This window comes from Nerophis ophidion, linkage group LG06, assembly GCF_033978795.1.
Source record: "Nerophis ophidion isolate RoL-2023_Sa linkage group LG06, RoL_Noph_v1.0, whole genome shotgun sequence".
NCBI classification, from domain to species: Eukaryota; Metazoa; Chordata; class Actinopteri; order Syngnathiformes; family Syngnathidae; genus Nerophis; species Nerophis ophidion.
Genome location: NC_084616.1, coordinates 44,949,524 through 44,968,300, shown reverse-complemented (window position 1 = coordinate 44,968,300; position 18,777 = coordinate 44,949,524). Strand labels below are relative to the sequence as shown.

At 40.4% G+C, this 18,777-nt stretch overlaps 1 protein-coding gene across 1 annotated transcript in view; it reads right to left on the bottom strand.

Moving 5' to 3' along the window:
• exosc10 (exosome component 10) overlaps positions 1-18,777 on the bottom strand; it is a 35,896-nt gene that overhangs the window by 8,147 nt on the left and 8,972 nt on the right. The window contains exons 2-21 of the mRNA XM_061903870.1: positions 16,360-16,496; positions 16,072-16,195; positions 14,268-14,372; positions 14,029-14,188; positions 13,833-13,941; positions 12,066-12,141; positions 11,308-11,418; positions 11,083-11,226; positions 10,788-10,978; positions 8,596-8,752; positions 7,229-7,377; positions 7,073-7,123; positions 6,832-6,943; positions 6,711-6,758; positions 6,559-6,634; positions 5,049-5,158; positions 4,882-4,974; positions 4,730-4,798; positions 4,551-4,656; positions 1,082-1,155 (exon numbers count right to left, since the gene is read on the bottom strand). Of these exons, the coding sequence (XP_061759854.1) occupies positions 1,082-1,155; positions 4,551-4,656; positions 4,730-4,798; positions 4,882-4,974; positions 5,049-5,158; positions 6,559-6,634; positions 6,711-6,758; positions 6,832-6,943; positions 7,073-7,123; positions 7,229-7,377; positions 8,596-8,752; positions 10,788-10,978; positions 11,083-11,226; positions 11,308-11,418; positions 12,066-12,141; positions 13,833-13,941; positions 14,029-14,188; positions 14,268-14,372; positions 16,072-16,195; positions 16,360-16,496 (2,202 nt within the window). The remainder of the gene's footprint in view (positions 1-1,081; positions 1,156-4,550; positions 4,657-4,729; positions 4,799-4,881; positions 4,975-5,048; positions 5,159-6,558; positions 6,635-6,710; positions 6,759-6,831; positions 6,944-7,072; positions 7,124-7,228; positions 7,378-8,595; positions 8,753-10,787; positions 10,979-11,082; positions 11,227-11,307; positions 11,419-12,065; positions 12,142-13,832; positions 13,942-14,028; positions 14,189-14,267; positions 14,373-16,071; positions 16,196-16,359; positions 16,497-18,777) is intronic.

The window sequence follows — 18,777 nt, the reverse complement described above, 5'->3', positions numbered from 1 at the left end:
GTGGACAGTGACTCGCCGTGTAGAGCTAATTGACGAAGACTTAGTTAGCAAGCTCAACAAAAAAACAGTCATTTACATTATATTCCTTGGCACTGGATGGAAGTAATGACATTCGGGACACAGCTCAGCTTTTGATTGTCATCAGAGGGATTATTGTACAATTTTAAAGTAATGGAGGAGTTTTTGGCCATGGAATCCCTAAAAGGAAAAACGCTAGGAGAGGACTTATTTAACAGCATGGCGGAAGTCATCATGAGGCACAAACTGCCTTGGAGAAAGCTAGTTAACGTTACCACAGATGGGTCGCCAAACGTCACAGAAAAAAAATTGGTTTACTAAAAAGAATCCAGGAGAAGGTTACCGCGTTGAACATTTTGATGGGTAATTACCTCTGTGCGGTGCGACGAGACCAACTGGCTTGTGTCGCTTTGGAAACGCCGGGGACAAAAGTGGCACACATTGCTATGCAGAACACTGACTTTCTTACCTCCGCCAAAGAAGTTATGTTTTTGCCAGAGTTTATCTGTCTATTAGCAACATTACTCAAACAGTTATGGATAGATTTTGATTAATTTTTTCAGGAAATGTCCCAAAAAAGCATTCTTCTCATCGATTACAAAGAGACTTCACTTCCTGCTTACGGTGTCCCATGCCTCCACCTTGGCGACCCGCGCTGAGCAGAGGATTATGAGCCATGTAGTTTATTTTCAGACCCAGCCTACGCTAAAGCGGCGGGGAAACTACACACCAGGTTTTTGTTTGATAACGTCAGGTGTCACGGAAAAAATTGTGAAGACCAAAATACCGCGGTATCTACAATACCGTTACATACACCCCCACAGATAAATATAATAAAAAGACCAACAGAAACACTTCACTCATTCACGAGTCATGAATTTGATCTGAAAGCCATGTGTCATGAAAATGGATGATGGGGGGACAGGTTATTACAGTCGGACAAACCTTAACGAGCTAAGCCAGGCTCTCTGGTGGGTGAAAGTGTCCCAAAAGGGACATGGACAGTAAGGCCTATCTGAAGTGGAACAGAATACACCAAGGACAAGAGAAGACAATCACTCACCGCTGCTTGCTGGCGCACAGTGGGTACATTCTTCAGAGACTCCTCGTAGCTTTCCTGAGACTTATTTCTGTCCTCTGCGGGAAACGACAATAGAGCGCAATTAGGCTTACAACAAATTTAAGGACTTTTACGGTGTACGCAATTGTCATAGACAGTTTCCAATGTCAAACACTTACACATTTAAATTTGCAGCCTTCCTCGCACTTTACAATTTTTATATTGCATTTTATGTTATATAACACTTCAGGGGAGGCATAGCACCTTGTGAAAAATTCAGAAAAACATTTTATTATTTAATCCGGACCGCTAACTTCAGTTGTGTTAACATGTACTTTGAGTTCTTACAGTGAAAATACACTGAAAATAGGCCCCAGATAGTAGGAGCACTTTGGGGAGGCTCACAATGCCAAACTTACCACAAAAAAAATGGTTAGATGTCAAGCAAGCTCACACTTTTTAAAATTTATGTTGGCTGTGTTACATTCTTGTCAGTATTGCTTTTTTATAATGTAATAATTCTGGAATAAATAATAAAACTGCAATACATTTTGAGTTTGGGTCCAGAAGGGCAACCACATACTTAATTTAGGTATTTAGCTGAAAAGGTTTCGTTATCTTGGTTAGAGCTGGGCGATATATCGATATACGCGATATATCGCGGGTTTGTCTCTGTGCGATATAGATAATGACTGTATTGTGTTAGAGTATATATTCTCACACAGTTGCTTTTAGCTGCGGGCATTACACTACAGGCTCCTCCCACTCCTTCTTGTGTCTCCTTCTCACAGACAGCAAAACGCACAAACTTACACACGTCACATACTGTCACGTCATACGTCACATACGTATACGCCCTCGCGGAGCAAAGAGGTAGCAGACTGGGTAACGTTAACTGTGATGCTAGCGAAGCCGTGTGAGTGATAACACGAGAGAAAGAAGGTGCGAATGAAGGAAAAATTAATTCCCAAGAAAAACAGCAGGGGGTCCATCGTCTGGCGGTGGTTCAGCTTCTAGCGGGAAGATGTCGAATAGACAACTTTATTTTGTCAAGTGTTGGGCACAAACGTTGCTACCTAAAGTAGCATTACTGCTAATAATTAGCATCATTAGAAAAGTCACCAGCTAATAACTATAATAAATACAGTTTTGGTCAATTGACTAAGTTGTGATTTCCTTCTCTGCATGAAAGTTTAAAATGAGCATATATTAATGCGGTATGAACAAGAATGTTTTAGTGTAGACACATAGAATCATCATACTGCTGTTATTTTACTCATCAATTGTTAATTCAAGGCTAAGGCAAAATATCGAGATATATATCGTTTATCACGATATGGCCTAAAAATATCGAGATTTTATAAAAAGGCCATATCACCCAGCCCTAGTCTTGGATCAAAACGAAGTACGTGTCAGAAAATGCAGGGAGTAAAAATTAAAGTTTATTTTGAATTCAAAGCATTGGAAAAAGTGGTTATTCATCCTCTGCTCAAAAGACCTGACCTCATGGTAAACTACCGGCCGGTGTCCCACAATCCCTTATCTTGAAAATCTTCGAAAAAATTGTTGCACAGCAGCTAAATGAACACTTAGCATCTAACAATCTCGGTGAACCCTTTTAGTCCGGTTTCAGAGCAAATCATTCTACGGAGACAGCCCTTGCAAGAATGACTAATGATCTATTACTTCTACTTGATCTTAGCGCTGATTTCGATACAGTCGATCATAATATTCTATTAGAATGTATCAAAACACATACTGGTATGTCAGACTAAGCCTTTTTCTTGGTTTAACTCCTGTTTTACTGACAGGATGCAGTGCGTGTCCCATACCATTGTGACCTCAGCGTATGTTAAGGTAATGTGCAAAGTTTCACAGGGTTTGGTTCTTGGCCCTGCACTCTCCAGCATCAAGATGCTGCCGCTAGGTGACATCATTTGCAAATATGCCCCTAAAGATGAGCAACACGCCACATTGTAGTCACCTGGAGGCGTGTCTTAATGAAACCAAACAATGGATGTCCAGCAAATTATCCATCAATCAATCAATGTTTATTTATAAAGCCCTAAATCACCATTGTCTCAAAGGGCTGCACAAACCACAACGACATCCTCGGTAGAGCCCACATAAGGGCAAGGAAAACTCATCCCAGTGGGACGTCGGTTACAGTGACAATGATGACTATGAGAAACCTTGGAGAGGACCCCCCCCCCCCAGGGGACCGAAAGCAATGGATGTCGAGCGGGTCAAACATGATACTGTGAAAGTTCAATCTATAGTGGATCCAACACGGCATCTTAATGCTAGGAAAGGCGGAGCAGGTGTAAGATGGTAGATTTAAGAACTACCACAACGGCTGCGATGGCAGGAGAAGGCTGCAGAAAAAAATTTGTATACTCTAGCCTTTAAATAAACCCCCCTTTTAGACCAGTTGATCAGTCGTCTCTTTTCTTTTCTGCTCTGCCCCCCTCTCCTGCGTGGAGATGAAGGTGACCACAGATGAGGTGCTAAGTTGCAAAGTCGTGACCCGGGGTGGACCACTCATGTATGCATCAGTTGGTGACGTCTCTGCGCTGTTGACTAGTGCCCATTCAAGATGATCCCTTCTGGCCTACCAATGGACTGGACTTTCACATTATGAAGTCGGGACCCTGAGTGGACCACTCCTTATGAATCAGTCGGTGACGTCTCGGCACCCCAACTTGTCTACATGCAAGATAATCCTTGCTGGCAACACTATGGACTGACCTCTCACATTATTAACTGTATCCACTTTACATCCATTGTACGCGTCACCCAAGGGAGGATGGTTTCACATTGTTCCCATTGGGTTGCGTTTTTTTCTTGCCCTGATGTGGGATCTGAGCTTAGGATGTTGTTGTGACTTGTGCAGCCCTTTGAGACATTTGTGATTAAGGGCTATATAAATAAACTTTGATTGATGAAACATATTTTCTCAACCTAGTTTAGTGTTTTGTTGTAGTGTAGCCCTATCCTATATTGCCCTGCACATTTGTTTTTACTCTGTTATTTTTGCCTCTTGTGTGCAATCAGGTGAGAAGGAAATCTAGGGCGGTATAGCTCGGTTGGTAGAGTGGCCGTGCCAGCAACTTGAGGGTTCCAGGTTCGAAACCCGCTTCCCCCATTCTAGTCACTGCCGTTGTGTCCTTGGGAAAAACACTTTACCCACCTGCTCCCAGTGCCACTCACACTGGTTTAAATGTATCTTAGATAATGGGTTTCTCTATGTAAAAGCGCTTTGAGTCACTACAGAAAAGCTCTATATCAATATAATTCACTTCACGTCTTGTATGAACCAACTGGAACATTTTCAAAGTATCCTATAACATTTGTACAGGTTTATACCAGTTTCAGGTAACATTTCAATATATAATCCAAAGAACGTTAAAAATTAACACAAATATTTAAATAAATATATTTTCCAGACTTCCAGGAATCTTTACCACATTACCTGTTGCTTTCCTTGCTTTTTCCTTTGCCTCTTTCTTGCTTTTCTTCTTTGATTCCAGCTCCTTCTGTTGCTGTTCCATACTCTGCAGTTTCCACCTTTTACTGATCTGAAATTATAGAGACAATTTGGTTAGAGTTGCACTTTTAGTCTTCTTGAATGTTTGGAGCGCTTTGTTGTACCTCAAAAATCTTTGACGAAGGGTCAAACTTTGCATTCTCATTGATATGCACGCCATTAGAAGGCAGGTACTGAAATCATAAAAAACACAACTAATTATTGTTTCATCAGATTACAAACCATTCTGGAGGGTGAGTGGAAGGATAACTCTTACCATCCTGAAAGGGTTTTCAAAAGACTCATTGATTTGCCTCGCTTTGTTTTGCGCCACAGTGGGGGAATCTGGGCTTTCTCTTGTTTCTGGCTCCTTTAAAAAATACAAATATCAAAACAGGTGCAATACTGTCACATTAAAACATTTACAGTAAACCCTATTGTTACCTCAAACAGTGTGATTTTGGCAGATGCCACAAGATGGCTTATTTTCTGACCATCTGCATCAGATGTGTGGTCCTCATCAGAGAAGAGCACACCTTGTTTAACAGGTAGTTCTGAGGAAAAAAACGAAATGATTGATACATACTTAAAAGGGGAAATAGGGTGATTTTTATCTACATTTAAAACACTTCTTTGTGGTCAAGATAATATACGCTTTGGTGTAAATTTTGCATAAGTTTGGTCTAGAGTCACTTTTTTCCTCTCTGGCACTCATCAGAGGGGACGCTTTCCCATCCCCTCTCCCTTATCTTTCCTGCTTGCTTCTTTGTTTTGTCTTGTCTTAACTATCTTGTACCCTTTTTTGCACTGCTCCCCAAAATCTAAACGATGTCATCGATTAGCTGGACTCTCAACAAAATTGTCAAGACCTCAGGTTCAGGAGAACCTGCCTGTCATGACCAAACTGTTGTTGCCTGGCGACCCTTCAAGTCGAGGACAGTGAAGACATCTACCTCTTCGGAATCATAACAACAGAATATCTGCTAATTGCTCAGGTGTATCGAAAAATTGCAAGATGCTGGCAGCCATTCAAAGTACCGTAAAGCTGCCACACAAGTTTGGAGGATGCGGGCAGAACTCCAGGCACGCTGACTTTTTGTAAGTTTTGGACACAATTATAAACTGGACAACATCTTGGAGATGCCGTCTGCTGTGCACAGAAGTGAAGAAATCCATCCATCCATCTATCTATTTTCTACCACTTGTCCCTTTTGGAGTCGCGGCGGTGCTGGAGCCTATCTCAGCTGCATTCTGGCGAAAGGCGGGGTACACCCTGGACAAGTCCCCACCTCATCGCAGGGCCAACACAGAGAGACAGACAACATTCACACTCACATTCACACACAAGGGCCAATTTAGTGTTGCCAATCAACCTATGCCCAAGTGCATGTTTTTGGAGGTGGGAGGAATCCGGAGTACCCGGAGGGAACCCATGCAGTCACGGGGAGAACATCCAATTTTATAATTATTTATTGGGCAATCTGCAAGACATTTTTGCACTTTACCGATTCAATTCACTGTTGCACTTTTATTTCCAACACAGCTATATAAATGGTGCACAAATAGACAAAACACATGACCGGAACCTATTCTTGTAGCTTTATCTGGCCTTTAATGTCAAACTGTGTAACAGAAATGAGCTGCGCCTCCTGTATGTCCTTGTTTTGTTTTAAATCTGACCGTGTCTAGTGCAAGTTTAATGTCTTGTTAACTGTGGTATATTTTTGCTTGATAACATCAACCTGCCCAGGGGCAGCAGATGGAATTTAACCTTGAATCTGACATATTTTGTATGTCCATTAACAAGGACTATTCCTATTTTATACATGAATGTATAAATTTTTCATTGTTGTGGACTTATGTCTATTGTGAAAAATTTCCCAATGGAAATGCTTTAAAAAAAAAAACACCTTACAAGTATATACAACAAATATACTGTGAGTATTAAGCTTACCATCTGCAGAAAAGTGGCGGGGATTGCTTTCAGGGACCCGAGATGTATCATGAGGACCAAACATTGTAACCTCGGGCTATAAAAAAACAAACACACTCAAACTCACTCCAAACCTTTACTGTCTACTACTTGCTGAGTGACAAATTCCTCACCTTTTTGATTGGCGTCAGACCTTTTGTTTTTTGCACCGGAATCTCAGCCTTTGGGCAGAAATCAAAGCTGTGATAAACAGCACAAACATGGCAATAGTTCAAGCGGGAAATTGTTTCTTACCTTGAGGAGTGGCATTTCTCGAGCCTCCTGCACTAACAAATGGAGCTCATTGACCTGCTGCCTCACCAGTGGGGGAACGGGGTTACAGCAGGCAATTATGCCCTGAGGCTCTCTGAGTGGAGAGAAAAAAACAAACAAAAAAGAAACCCACTGTGCTGAGTTTATGAATAAAACACAAAAGTCAGATATAGAGAGGTGAGAACGGACTCAATAGATTATCTGGGAGATTGAGTCAACCTACTTTGGCAGCTCCTCAGATATTTTGCTCATCATGTGAGTGGGCAGGACGTATCTAAAATAAATAAATTAATAAACACATCAAACTGAGATTCCTACTGAAAATGAGGGCTGTTGAAACCTGGCTGAAACAGTTCACATCCATTTCCAAACAGCCTACCCGGTGCTTTCATCTTCCTGTCGAGCCAACTTGTCCCTCCAGGCGAACAGAAGTCTGAAGGCAGTCAGCTGCTGGGTGTTAAAAGACTTCTTCTGCTTTCTCTGCACCTCCAGATACGACTCCTCTGTGAATATTGGCTTTACATATTTCTGTGTGGGAAGAGACACGGGGGCACACGGTGGGAATTGTAAGAAATGTCAGAAAATGCAAAAGGGGTTTGTAAAATATGAAAGGGATAGAAAAGAAAAACATCATCTGGATGGAGCAAGAGCACAGAAAATTATGTACAGGGATATGAGCACCGTTTGGAAAAAAAAAAAGAGAAAAAAGAGGAACATTTGCTCTGCAAAGCCCAAAAGAACATTTTTTAAACAAGACTACATTTCCTGGGCGCATTTCTACACGCTCGGTTGGTAGAGTGGCTGTGCCAGCAACTTGAGTGTTCCAGGTTCGATTCCCGCTTTCACCATCCTAGTCCCTGCCGTTGTGTCCTTGGGCATGACACTTTACCCACCTGCTCCCAGTGCCACCTACACTGGTTTAAATGTAACTCAGATATTGGGTTTCACTATGTAAAGCGCTTTTAGTCACTAAAGAAAAATCAACAATGTGTGTGTGTTCGTAACTCTTACAAAGTAGTCAGTCGGCCTCACTAAAGTGCATGCATGGACTGAATAAACTACAGTGTTGCTTTGTGTGCTTACTGAAAACCATTCAGTAAATATATATATGTATTTTGACTATAATTCACTTCACTTCATTTTACCTTTAGATCTTTTTTCATCTACCAATTTCTCTTTTGGCTGTCTTTTGACACTTAAATGTCGCATGTAATATACAACAGAATGTTTTTTTTTCCGTAGATAAGTTATTAACATTATAATCATTGAAAAATGTAATGTAAAATCTATAACATGCATGCAGAGAACTCAGAAAATGTTTCCCTATCCTTTAGCCACAACATCATGGGCTATATACTTCCGGTGTTGTGACCTCTGTTTACAATCTGTCACGTCACGTGCCTCATAGAGCGAAAGGCGGCAACATGTAAGATAGCTGGATGGTTAGCTTACTAGCAAGCTTGTTTTGGTTCTCCTGATGGTTTCCTCATCCTGCAACTCAGTGGGGCGTTTAGGGAAGAGGAACAGTGTCTACCTGCGGCTGAGGCGAGCATTCCATTTATTTGATCAAGATCGTATTTTTACTGGTACTTCATTAAAAAAAAACTGTGAAATTATATTTTGACTAGAAAATAAATGTTTTAAATGTGGATTTCTGCGTTTCCACAAAACTTTTACATGCCTGGATGTACCGGTGTCATTTTAATATCAAATTCTAATGAGAAAAAAGTAAACATTTGAGCAAACCTTGAGAGAAAGATCTTTGCTTTTGTTCCAGACAGACTGTAGCAGACCAGGCTGACCATGGTTGGAGTCCAACAGCTGTGCCCTCACACAGTCGTAGATGTAGAGGAGATAGTGGGTGTCCGACCGGCCATACAGCGCCATCTCCTCTGGCAGGGGCCTGTAGGAGATAACATAGCAGGTCATTATTACAGCAACGTCTCAAAATAGCATAACCTTAAACTGTATTTTTCTAAAAATAAAAACACTAACACCTGCAGCACAGAATGATTCAAAAACCCAGAAAGAACTCTGACAATGAGTTTGAGGCAATTTGTCTAAATAGAGCAGCAATCCCTCGTTTATCAATCATGACCGTGATAAATAAATTTTCACTCTTTAAGAATAATTAATAATAAATCGTATTGTTCTCATAGCTTGAACACATAAAAACAACTGCTTACGTCTTAAATACATTTTTCAAAATAATGAGCCCCCTACACATGAAATAACATGCTTTAGTCACCTTTATCCTCTTTTAGTACAATATAGTTATTGTGTCAGAGGCTGAGCTAGTTAAAGGCCACAATACTTAACAGTGTGATCTGATTAGTAATATTGATACTTTTAGTTCATTTAACCATTTGTATGCTTGAAAAGGCTTAATTTGGGGCAAAAATATTGTAGAGTATACTAAAAAATAAAATGAGAAAAATATTACCATGAATTGATTAACGTGGACCCCGACTTAAACAAGTTGAAAAACTTATTTGGGTGTTACCATTTAGTGGTCAATTGTACGGAATATGTACTGTACTGTGCAATCTACTAATAAAAGTATCAATCAATCAATCAATGCAATGTGGTGAAGCCGCAATTTTTGAAGCGTAATGTGCCAAGGGAAAACTGTTATTTTACCCACCAAACCAACTTCTCCAATTCCTTTTTGGGATTTTTTAAATTAAAAACAACTAGTAACACATATCATATAGGGACGGCGTGGCGCAGTGGTAGAGTGGCCGTGCGCAACCCGAGGGTCCCTGGTTCAATCCCCACCTAGTACCAACCTCGTCACGTCCGTTGTGTCCTAAGCAAGAAACTTCACCCTTGCTCCTGATGGGTGCTGGTTAGCGCCTTGCATGGCAGCTCCCTCCATCAGTGTATGAATGTGAGTGTGAATGGGTAAATGTGGAAATAGTGTCAAAGTGCTTTGAGTACCTTGAAGGTAGAAAAGCGCTATACAAGTACAACCCATTTATCATTTATATCTTTTTCTGGTGTTATTTGAGACCAGTGACGGCTGGTGGTCTTTCAAGTAGGGGAAGCTAATTTTTAGCTACTCTCTAAACACAAATACAGTCTCCAATAACAAATAAAATATATACTATAATACATTTTATTTGGTATAAAGCTTTTCAGGCCACTCAAAGATGCTTTACAGGATAAAAATTAAAATCTAAAACAGTTCAAAGTAATAATACATAATACTGGAAATATAAAAGCAGTACATAGTAATAATACATAATAAAACTGGACATTACAAGACACACAATGTTAATATAAAGATGCTCGAATCTTCCAAAAAAATGTCACTTACAAGACTTTAAATTTCTCCTTATACACTTGGAACAATGGAATGAAAGTTGAAGAATGGGCTGGCAGTGGTTTATATTTCAAGATTACTGGTTCTCTCTTTTTGCTGTCAATCAAAAAGTAATTCAGCCTGAGACAGATCTTCCGATCATCATGCGCAAAGCCCGGTGTCTAGGCCAGTCAAGGCCATGCCCACTTTCCATTCATTTCCAGAGACATTCAGCGTACGTGGGTGGGACAAAACCAAGCATCTATCCAACAATTGTCTAGCTTTGCTGCAGTGAAACAACACATTATTGAAGTCCCCTATGAAAGTCAATGGACACACTGCTTCAACTCGGCAGCTTTTATTTGGGCGTGGCGGGTCGCCACGATCAATTACATGTAGGGGAAGCCATGCAATAATATAAATAAAACAATCCTTTTTGATTGTGATTAATCAAAATTAATCCATGGCAACCCTGTAATTAGTCTGATTAAAATTTGTAATCATCTGACCGCCCTATTTTCCATCGTTGTATAGGGGAAAATGATTTTAAACATGAACAAAATGGTATTAATAAAACCATCAGAGCTTTGGCTTATTTGAGTTCCGCCTGAAATAAAAATCAAACTGCAAATACCTGATCCTCCAGTCAGCAAGTTGGTAGCTTTTGTCTGATTCCACGCTACAGAAGTGCTTGAGCAGGTGATCGAGTGAATGTCTGGCCAGGTTTAACGCTCGACTGGCCTGGTGTGTGTCAAACATGTTGACCACATACAAGCCAAAGTCTCTCTGGAGCCACTCAATGTCCGAATCGGCACCGTGAAACACCTGACAGTCGTAGAGAAAATATAAGCATTAGTACTTGTGAATATCCCCATCAACTACAAATCACTGCGGATTCCAGAAACCAGTTAGTAAATCAGTTGCATTACTTTGACTACAGAATGATTGGTGAAGGCCTCGTTGAGGATGTACATCTCACTACGGAGCTCCAAGGTGTCAATAATGAAGTCCTCCTCTCTGGTGGATATCTGCATCAGACAAGTGATTCCCAGGAAGCTCCTGTAGGAATGATGCTGTCATGGAAATGGAGATCAGTTAGTTGCCAAGATGGAGGACAATAAATGACATCAAATGGCACATTATAATGCTTGTACCTCAAGGTCTACCGCAAATTCAGACACCTGGTCAAGCTTCTCATTCAGAGCCACCAGATCCTCCAGTGTGTCAATGAAGGTGCAGCTTGTCTCTTCAAGTGGTTTGTACATCTTCAGTGGGCCCACAAAAGACAGGTAAAGTTAGGGTCACATTACCAGTAAAATATTTAGTTCTTTAAAAACACTCTCTCTACCCCAGTGATATTTTAACGAAACCTCATATCATAGAAAACATATTTGTTTGTTACACTCTCTGACACAGCTCCTCAATGGAGTGAGGTGGATAGGTGGATGTACATTAACTCATCCGAATGCCAAAAGTCAGTACATTCCAACATGTCTGAAGTCAACATGACTGAAGTCAAACAATTTGAAAGTTCAACCAAAAACTTGGAAATCAACCAGTTATCATTGTGACATCATGCAAGACTTTAGATCAGTGAGCATGTAAGAATTTACTACACAAGTCTATTTTTCAGTGATGCGGATTTCGATATAAACCTGATTATTACATAGGAGAGTGAATATCAATTGAAATGTTTAATTACAAAGTCATTTCACAAGGCAGCACAATGTTGATAAACTCAAAGGATGAATAAATTTAATAAGTTATTTAAAAGTGATAGAAAAAGTTAGTGTTTCCTATCTACATGCTGACATTGAAATATTGTTTTGTAAGTCTGCACCCAAAAGTCAGTGTTTCAAAAATAAAAATAAAAGCAGCAGTTTCTGTGAAGATGTGGCTTTTTACATTGTACCTGTGGCTCCGGCTTTGACAGAAGGCTTTCTGGTACCATAAGATGATCCAATTCATACTGGTATGGGTGTGCAAACCTATAGAGAGCAACATTTTAGACCTAAACACAATCCAGACAAAAATCCATCCATCCACCCATAGGTCTGGGCGGCTGCAGTCTCAGTTGGTAAACCCAAATTTAACAGCCAGATGTGAGGCATAATCTCTCCAGCATGCGCTAAGTTTACCCTGGGAACTCCTCCCAGCTGGGCATGCCCAAACCACCTCACCAGGGAGGGGCACAGGAGGCATCCGGACCAGATGCCTCAGCCATCTGAACTAGCTATGGGCCCTATTTTCTCATGTGGTGAAATAAAAAAAAATTAAATCAAAAAAGTTTTATTCCTGCAGAGTTCTGATTGCATTCTCCCCCTCAACCCAAGTCTGTCACTGTGCGCCCTCATCCAAGATGCGCACTCTGGGTGGCGCAACTCTTAAATGTGTAAAATCTGGGATTGCGTGTATTCCCCGTCGACCTAAGTACTTTGTTTTAGGCACCTCCGAGGCTGGAATAATTCCAGCCTCTAGTGAAACAACATACTGCAATTGACACACGCACTTGATGCTCACACACAGGCCATGCAAGCTCTTCTGACGAGTCACGGCTTCAGAAAACAGTCGTACCAAACATAACTCTTAACATCACAAATAACATCAACGGGAATACAGTACATTATTATTCCTATTCGGCCAGGAAAAATAATCTTATGTAGCATGCATTAGGGATGTAACAATAAATGGTATTAATGATAACCCTGGTAAACACTTCACAGTCTTTATGGCGGTTTGAACCTACTCAGTGGCCTAGGGGTTAGAGTGTCTGCCCTGAGATCGGTAGGGTGTGAGTTCAAACCCAAAGACTATAAAAATGGGACCCATTACCTCCCTGCTTGGAACTCAGCATCAAGGGTTGGAATTGGGGGTTAAATCAGCAAAAATGATTCCTGAGCGCGGCCACCGCTGCTGCCCACTGCTCCCCTCACCTCCCACAGGGTGAACAAGGGGATGGGTCAAATGCAGAGGATAAATTTCACCACACCTAGTGTGTGTGTGACAATCATTGGTACTTCAACTTTAATTTTAAATCAAAGTTATTGAAAAACTGTGATTGAAAGCTGCATTTTGATGAAATTACAGATGGGCTGGCGCTAGCTCACCAGCCTAAAAGCAAACATGAAAACAAGAAGCATTAACGTCTTTTCCCATTAAGAAACGATATACTCCACTCTAAACGTATATAAACAAATTACAATAAACCAACAAGCTGTGCTTTCTCAATACAGACTGAGAGGCTTTGTAAGGTCATGTTACCTCTAAACTAAACAAAATTGATACTAATCAACCCCATTTCCCCCCCAAAAATAATCGATAAGAGAACCATTATCGTTAAGCAGGATATAATGTGGAATCAGAACCGTAAAAATCTTAAATTCCCATCCCTACGCGTGACTGGCATGTCCAGAGGCTGGATGCGAGAATACAAATAAGAGAAACGTGTGTAACCTTGAGCATGTAGAGAAACACTTACACACAAACGGTAAAATATATGAAAGCGCAGCAGCTCTACTCTCAGCTCCTCCAGCACGATCAAGGTTCTCACCCTTTCTCCTTGTATGAGTCCTGTCACCTTACGGAGGAATCTCATTTGGGCCACTTGTGAACTCAATCTTGCTCTTTCGATCATTTTTCTTTTTAATAAAAAGGCAAAAACATGACGGCTAAGTCTTACATGTCTTCTACATGTTCTTGAGTTCTCTGCTGGTGAATGAAGTCCGCTAATGCTGCTGGGACATCAATGTCTTCTGGTCTTTGTTTGCGGATTTGTTTGTTGGTGAAATCTACAGACAGGAAAGTAGAGAGAGTTCAGAAATTGTACACCTGATAAAAATCAACAAGAATTGGATTCCATGTTAACATTATCTTACAAGAGGGAAGGGGTTTCTGCGCATTAGGCTTGATGAAGAGCTTGGGAATAAACGGCGTGTTGCTGTTGTCAACTTTTTCCTTGAATTTCAGCTGCGGCCGTGGAATATTCTTTGCATGGAGCAGCCGGAAAGTCTCAGCACGACTTCCGGAGCCTAAAGCCTGATCAATACAAGCTTTTTTTCAGCTGAGGTGAGAATTACAGACAGGTATCTAGACTACGAGAGTCGAATCAACCAACCTTACGATTCCAGCTGGAAACGACAATCTTGGGAGGCTGAAAGCCAGCTGGCATGACAGGCTGCTGGCTCCTGTTCACGCCATCAGCCTCATCCAGAAGAATCCCCTTATGGAGCAGACACAATAGCTTATATGGTAGGAATTTCATGAAGCAATTACAATCCATATGAGTTGGGAAATTGCGTTGGATGTAAACAAACGGAAAACCATGATTTGCAAATCTTTTTCAACCCATATTCAATTGAATGCATTACAAAGACAAGATATTTGATGTTCAAACTCAAACTTTTTTTTTTTTTTTTTGCAAATATTCATTAACTTAAAATTTCATGGCTGGAACACGTGCCAAAGTCGTTGGGAAAAGGCATGTTCACCACTGTGTTACATTACCTTTTCTTTTAACAACACTCAATAAACATTTGGGAACTGAGGAAACTAATTGTTGAAGCTTTGAAAGTTGAATTCTTTCCCATTCTTGTTTTATGTAGAGCTTCAGTCGTTCAACAGTCCGGGGTCTCCGCTGTCGTATTTTACGCTTCATAATGCGCCACACATTTTCGATGGGAGACAGGTCTGGACTGCAGACGGGCCAGGAAAGTACCGGCACTCTTTTTTTACGAAGCCACGCTGTTGTAACACGTGCTGAATGTGGCTTGGCATTGTCTTGCTGAAATAAGCAGGGCCGTCCATGAAAAAGACGGCCCTTAGATGGCAGCATGTGTTGTTCCAAAACCTGTATGTACCTTTCAGCATTAACGGTGCCTTCACAGATGTGTAAGTCACCCATGCCTTGGGCACTAATGCATCCCCATACCATCAGAGGTGCTGGTTTTGAACTTTGCGGCGATAACAGTCTGGTTGGTTCGCTTCCCATTGGTCCGGATGACACACTCTCAAATGTTTTCAAAAACAATTTGAAATGTGGACTCGTCAGACCACAGAACACTTTTCCACTTTGCATCAGTCCATCTTAGATGATATCGGGCCCAGAGAAGCCGGCGGCGTTTCTGGATGTTTTTGATAAATGGCTTTCGCTTTGCATAGTAGAGCTTTAATTTGCACTTACAGATGTAACGACAAACTCTATTTAGTGACAGTGGTTTTCTGAATTGTTCCTGAGGCCATGTGGTGATATCCTTTAGAGATTGATTGCGGTTTTTGATACAGTGCCGTCTGAGAAATCAAAAGGTCACAATCATTCAATGTTGGTTTCCGGCCATGCTGCTTACGTGGAGTGATTGCTCCAGATTCTCTGAACTTTTTGATGATATTATGGACCGTCGATGTTGAAATCCCTAAATTTCTTGCAATTGCACTTTGAGAAACGTTGTCCTTAAAGTGTTAGACTATTTGCTCACGCAGTTGTGGACAAAGGGGTGTACCTCGCCCCATCCTTGTGAAAGACTGAGCATTTTTTGGGAAGCTGTTTTTATATACCGTATCATGGCACCCACCTGTTCCCAATTAGCCTGCACACCTGTGGGATGTTCCAAATAAGTGTTTGATGAGCATTCCTAAACTTTATCAGTATTTATTGCCACGTTTCCCAACTTCTTTGTCACGTGTTGCTGGCATCAAATTGTAAATTCAATGATTATTTGCAAAAAAAAAAAGTTTATCAGTTTAAACATCAAATAGATGGATAGATAGTACTTTATTATGTTGTCTTTATAGCATATTCAACTGAATATGGGTTGAAAATTATTTGCAAATCATTGTATTCCGTTTATATTTGCATATAACACAATTTCCCAACTCATATAGAACGGGGTTTGTAGCATAACACTAAAAAGTAGAACTCATACCACTTTCTCAAGGATGACATCATTGGAGTCCACAACCAAGTCAAACCTTTCCTCCAGGCCGGTGATTTTGTCACGGTCTCTCATGCGAGATCGGCAGTTGTGATGTTGCATTATCTGACTCATACTAACACACAAAACATGGAGGAACGTGTCAAGATCACACATTTTTAAATGCAACAGTAGCAATTCACGTAAAGTTTTGTTTGTTGCCTTTTAATAGGTGCCTGTATAGGTTCAAAATTGAACGTACATTTAGTCACAAAACGCATCAACAAGCGAGGAACTCACCAGAGCAGCAGCTTATCTCCTTGAACTTCACAGAATTCCTGGAAACCAGGGAAGCTGCGATAGAAATCAAAATCGTCTCCAGCTTGAGGCAAGCCGCTTGCTGCTTTTGTGGCTGACAATACTGAGCCCAATCCATACTGCACAGAAGAGAAATTGAACACATTTAAAACAACACTTAATATAGATTTTACAATATGAATTTACCGCGAAGCCTTTCAAAATAGAAGGGCTGTTAGTGTACAATGACATCAAAATAAACAGTTTTTTCCTTCTGCTGTAAAAGTTTAATTCTGCCAAAATTCTCTAAAAAATGCGTGCATTTTTGGAATTGGAAATTGCCAAATGCTTCTGTTCTTACAAATACTGTATTACACCTATGCCAGTGATTCTCAAAGTGTGGGGCTCAATCTAGTGGTACGCCATATCACTTAATTAAAAATTCAAACAAAGTGTTACTGTTCAAACTGAGTGCCATGTTACAGTGTGGGCAAAAATATTGAGGTTTACCCCACATGTAATTGCGCACCAAAACTGCAAGATAAATGTAGCCGCACCTTCAAAACAGGTAAATTTTTTTACATAAAATCCAATTTTGGTAGTATATTGTATGAATGGATATACTGTATATAGTCTATTTTTTACATACTATTAGCCATAATAGGCTTGAATAACATCTCAAATGTCATATGAAAGTTCCTCTAAGTCAAAGCTTTATTTTGGAAAAAAACAAACAAAACAACAACAACAAAAACAAATGTGCATCTAAATCGCCTGTCAGGAGCGAGACAGCTGGTCGCGCACCTAAACAGCGGCTGGCAGCGGCAAAGGTCGAGAGAAAGTTGAAAAGAAAGGTATTGCAAGCTAAAGAAAGAATTTATTGTCAAAGCCTATGAAAACTACCCTAATAAATTATTTTGATATTACTACCAACAATAATGTCTAATTTTACGCCGTGTGCCTTTTCTGTGTGGAGTGTGCATGTTGTCTCAGAGACTGCAAATTCTCAATACTGTAGGTATGAATAATTGTCTATATGTGCACTGCTAATTTTGGTTAGGTTGTCAATGAGCTAGTCCAGTGGTCTCCAACCACCAGGCCGCGGCCCGCTGCCGAACCGTAGAAATAATTTTTTATTACTTTTGTATTATTATTATTATTAAATAAACATAAAAAACACAAGATACACTTACAACTAGTGCTCCAACCCAAAAAAAACTCAGTTTTTTATGACAAATATTACAATTATTTTTAAATAAAAAAATAATAAAAAATTAATAACAAAATTATTATGCGGCCCAGTATCTTGTGTTTTTATGTTGATTTAATATATATATTTTTTTAAATAAAAAATAAATAAAAAACTAATAAAAAAATTATTCTGCGGCACAGTACCAATCGGTGATTGGGGACCACTGATGTGGTGGACCACAGTAAAACGATGTGGTGGACAACAGTAAAATGATGCGGTGGACCACAGTAAAATCAAGCGGTGGACCACAGTAAAATCAAGTGGTGGGCCACATAATTACTTAGCAGGCCATACAAAATGATGTGGCGGGACACATAAAATAATGTGGTGGACCACAGTAAAATGAACATAAATGACTTAGCAGGCCATTAAAATGATGTGGCGGGCCACATAAAATAAAGTGGTGGACCACATAAAATGACATGGTGGACCACAGTAAAATGACGTGGTGGACCACAGTAAAATGAAGTGGTGGGCCACGTAAATGACTTAGCAGGCCATACAAAATGATGTGGGGGGGACACATTAAATAATGTGGTGTACCACGTGAAATGATGTGGTGGACCACAGTAAAATGATGTGGTGGACCACATAAATGACTTAGCAAGCCATGTAAAATGATGTGGTGGGCCACAAAAATAAAGTGCACAACCACATAAAATGATGTGGTGGACCACTGTAAAATTAAGTGGTTGGCCACATAAATGACTTAGCAGGCTATTCAAAATGATGTGGCGGGACACATAAAATAATGTGGTGGACAGCATGAAATGATGTGGTGGACCACATAAATGACTTAGCAGGCCATGTAAAATGTTGTGGCAGGCCACATAAAATAATGTGGTGGACCACAGTAAAATTAAGTGGTGGACCACATAAATGATTTAACAGGCCATGTAAAATGATGTGGCAAGCCACATAAAATAATGTGGTGGACCACAGCAAAACGATGTGGTGGACCACAGTTAAATTAAGTGGTGGACCACATAAATGACTTAGCAGGCCATTTAAAATTGTTGGCAGGCCACATAAAATAATGTGGTGGACCACATAAAATTATGTAGTGGTGTGTGTGTGTGGGGGGTGATTCATGTGTTTTTTTTTTGTCCTGCCCAGCTTCTCAGGTAAATCATATAGTTGATGTAGATGCCCGTATTGGCTGTTCAGAT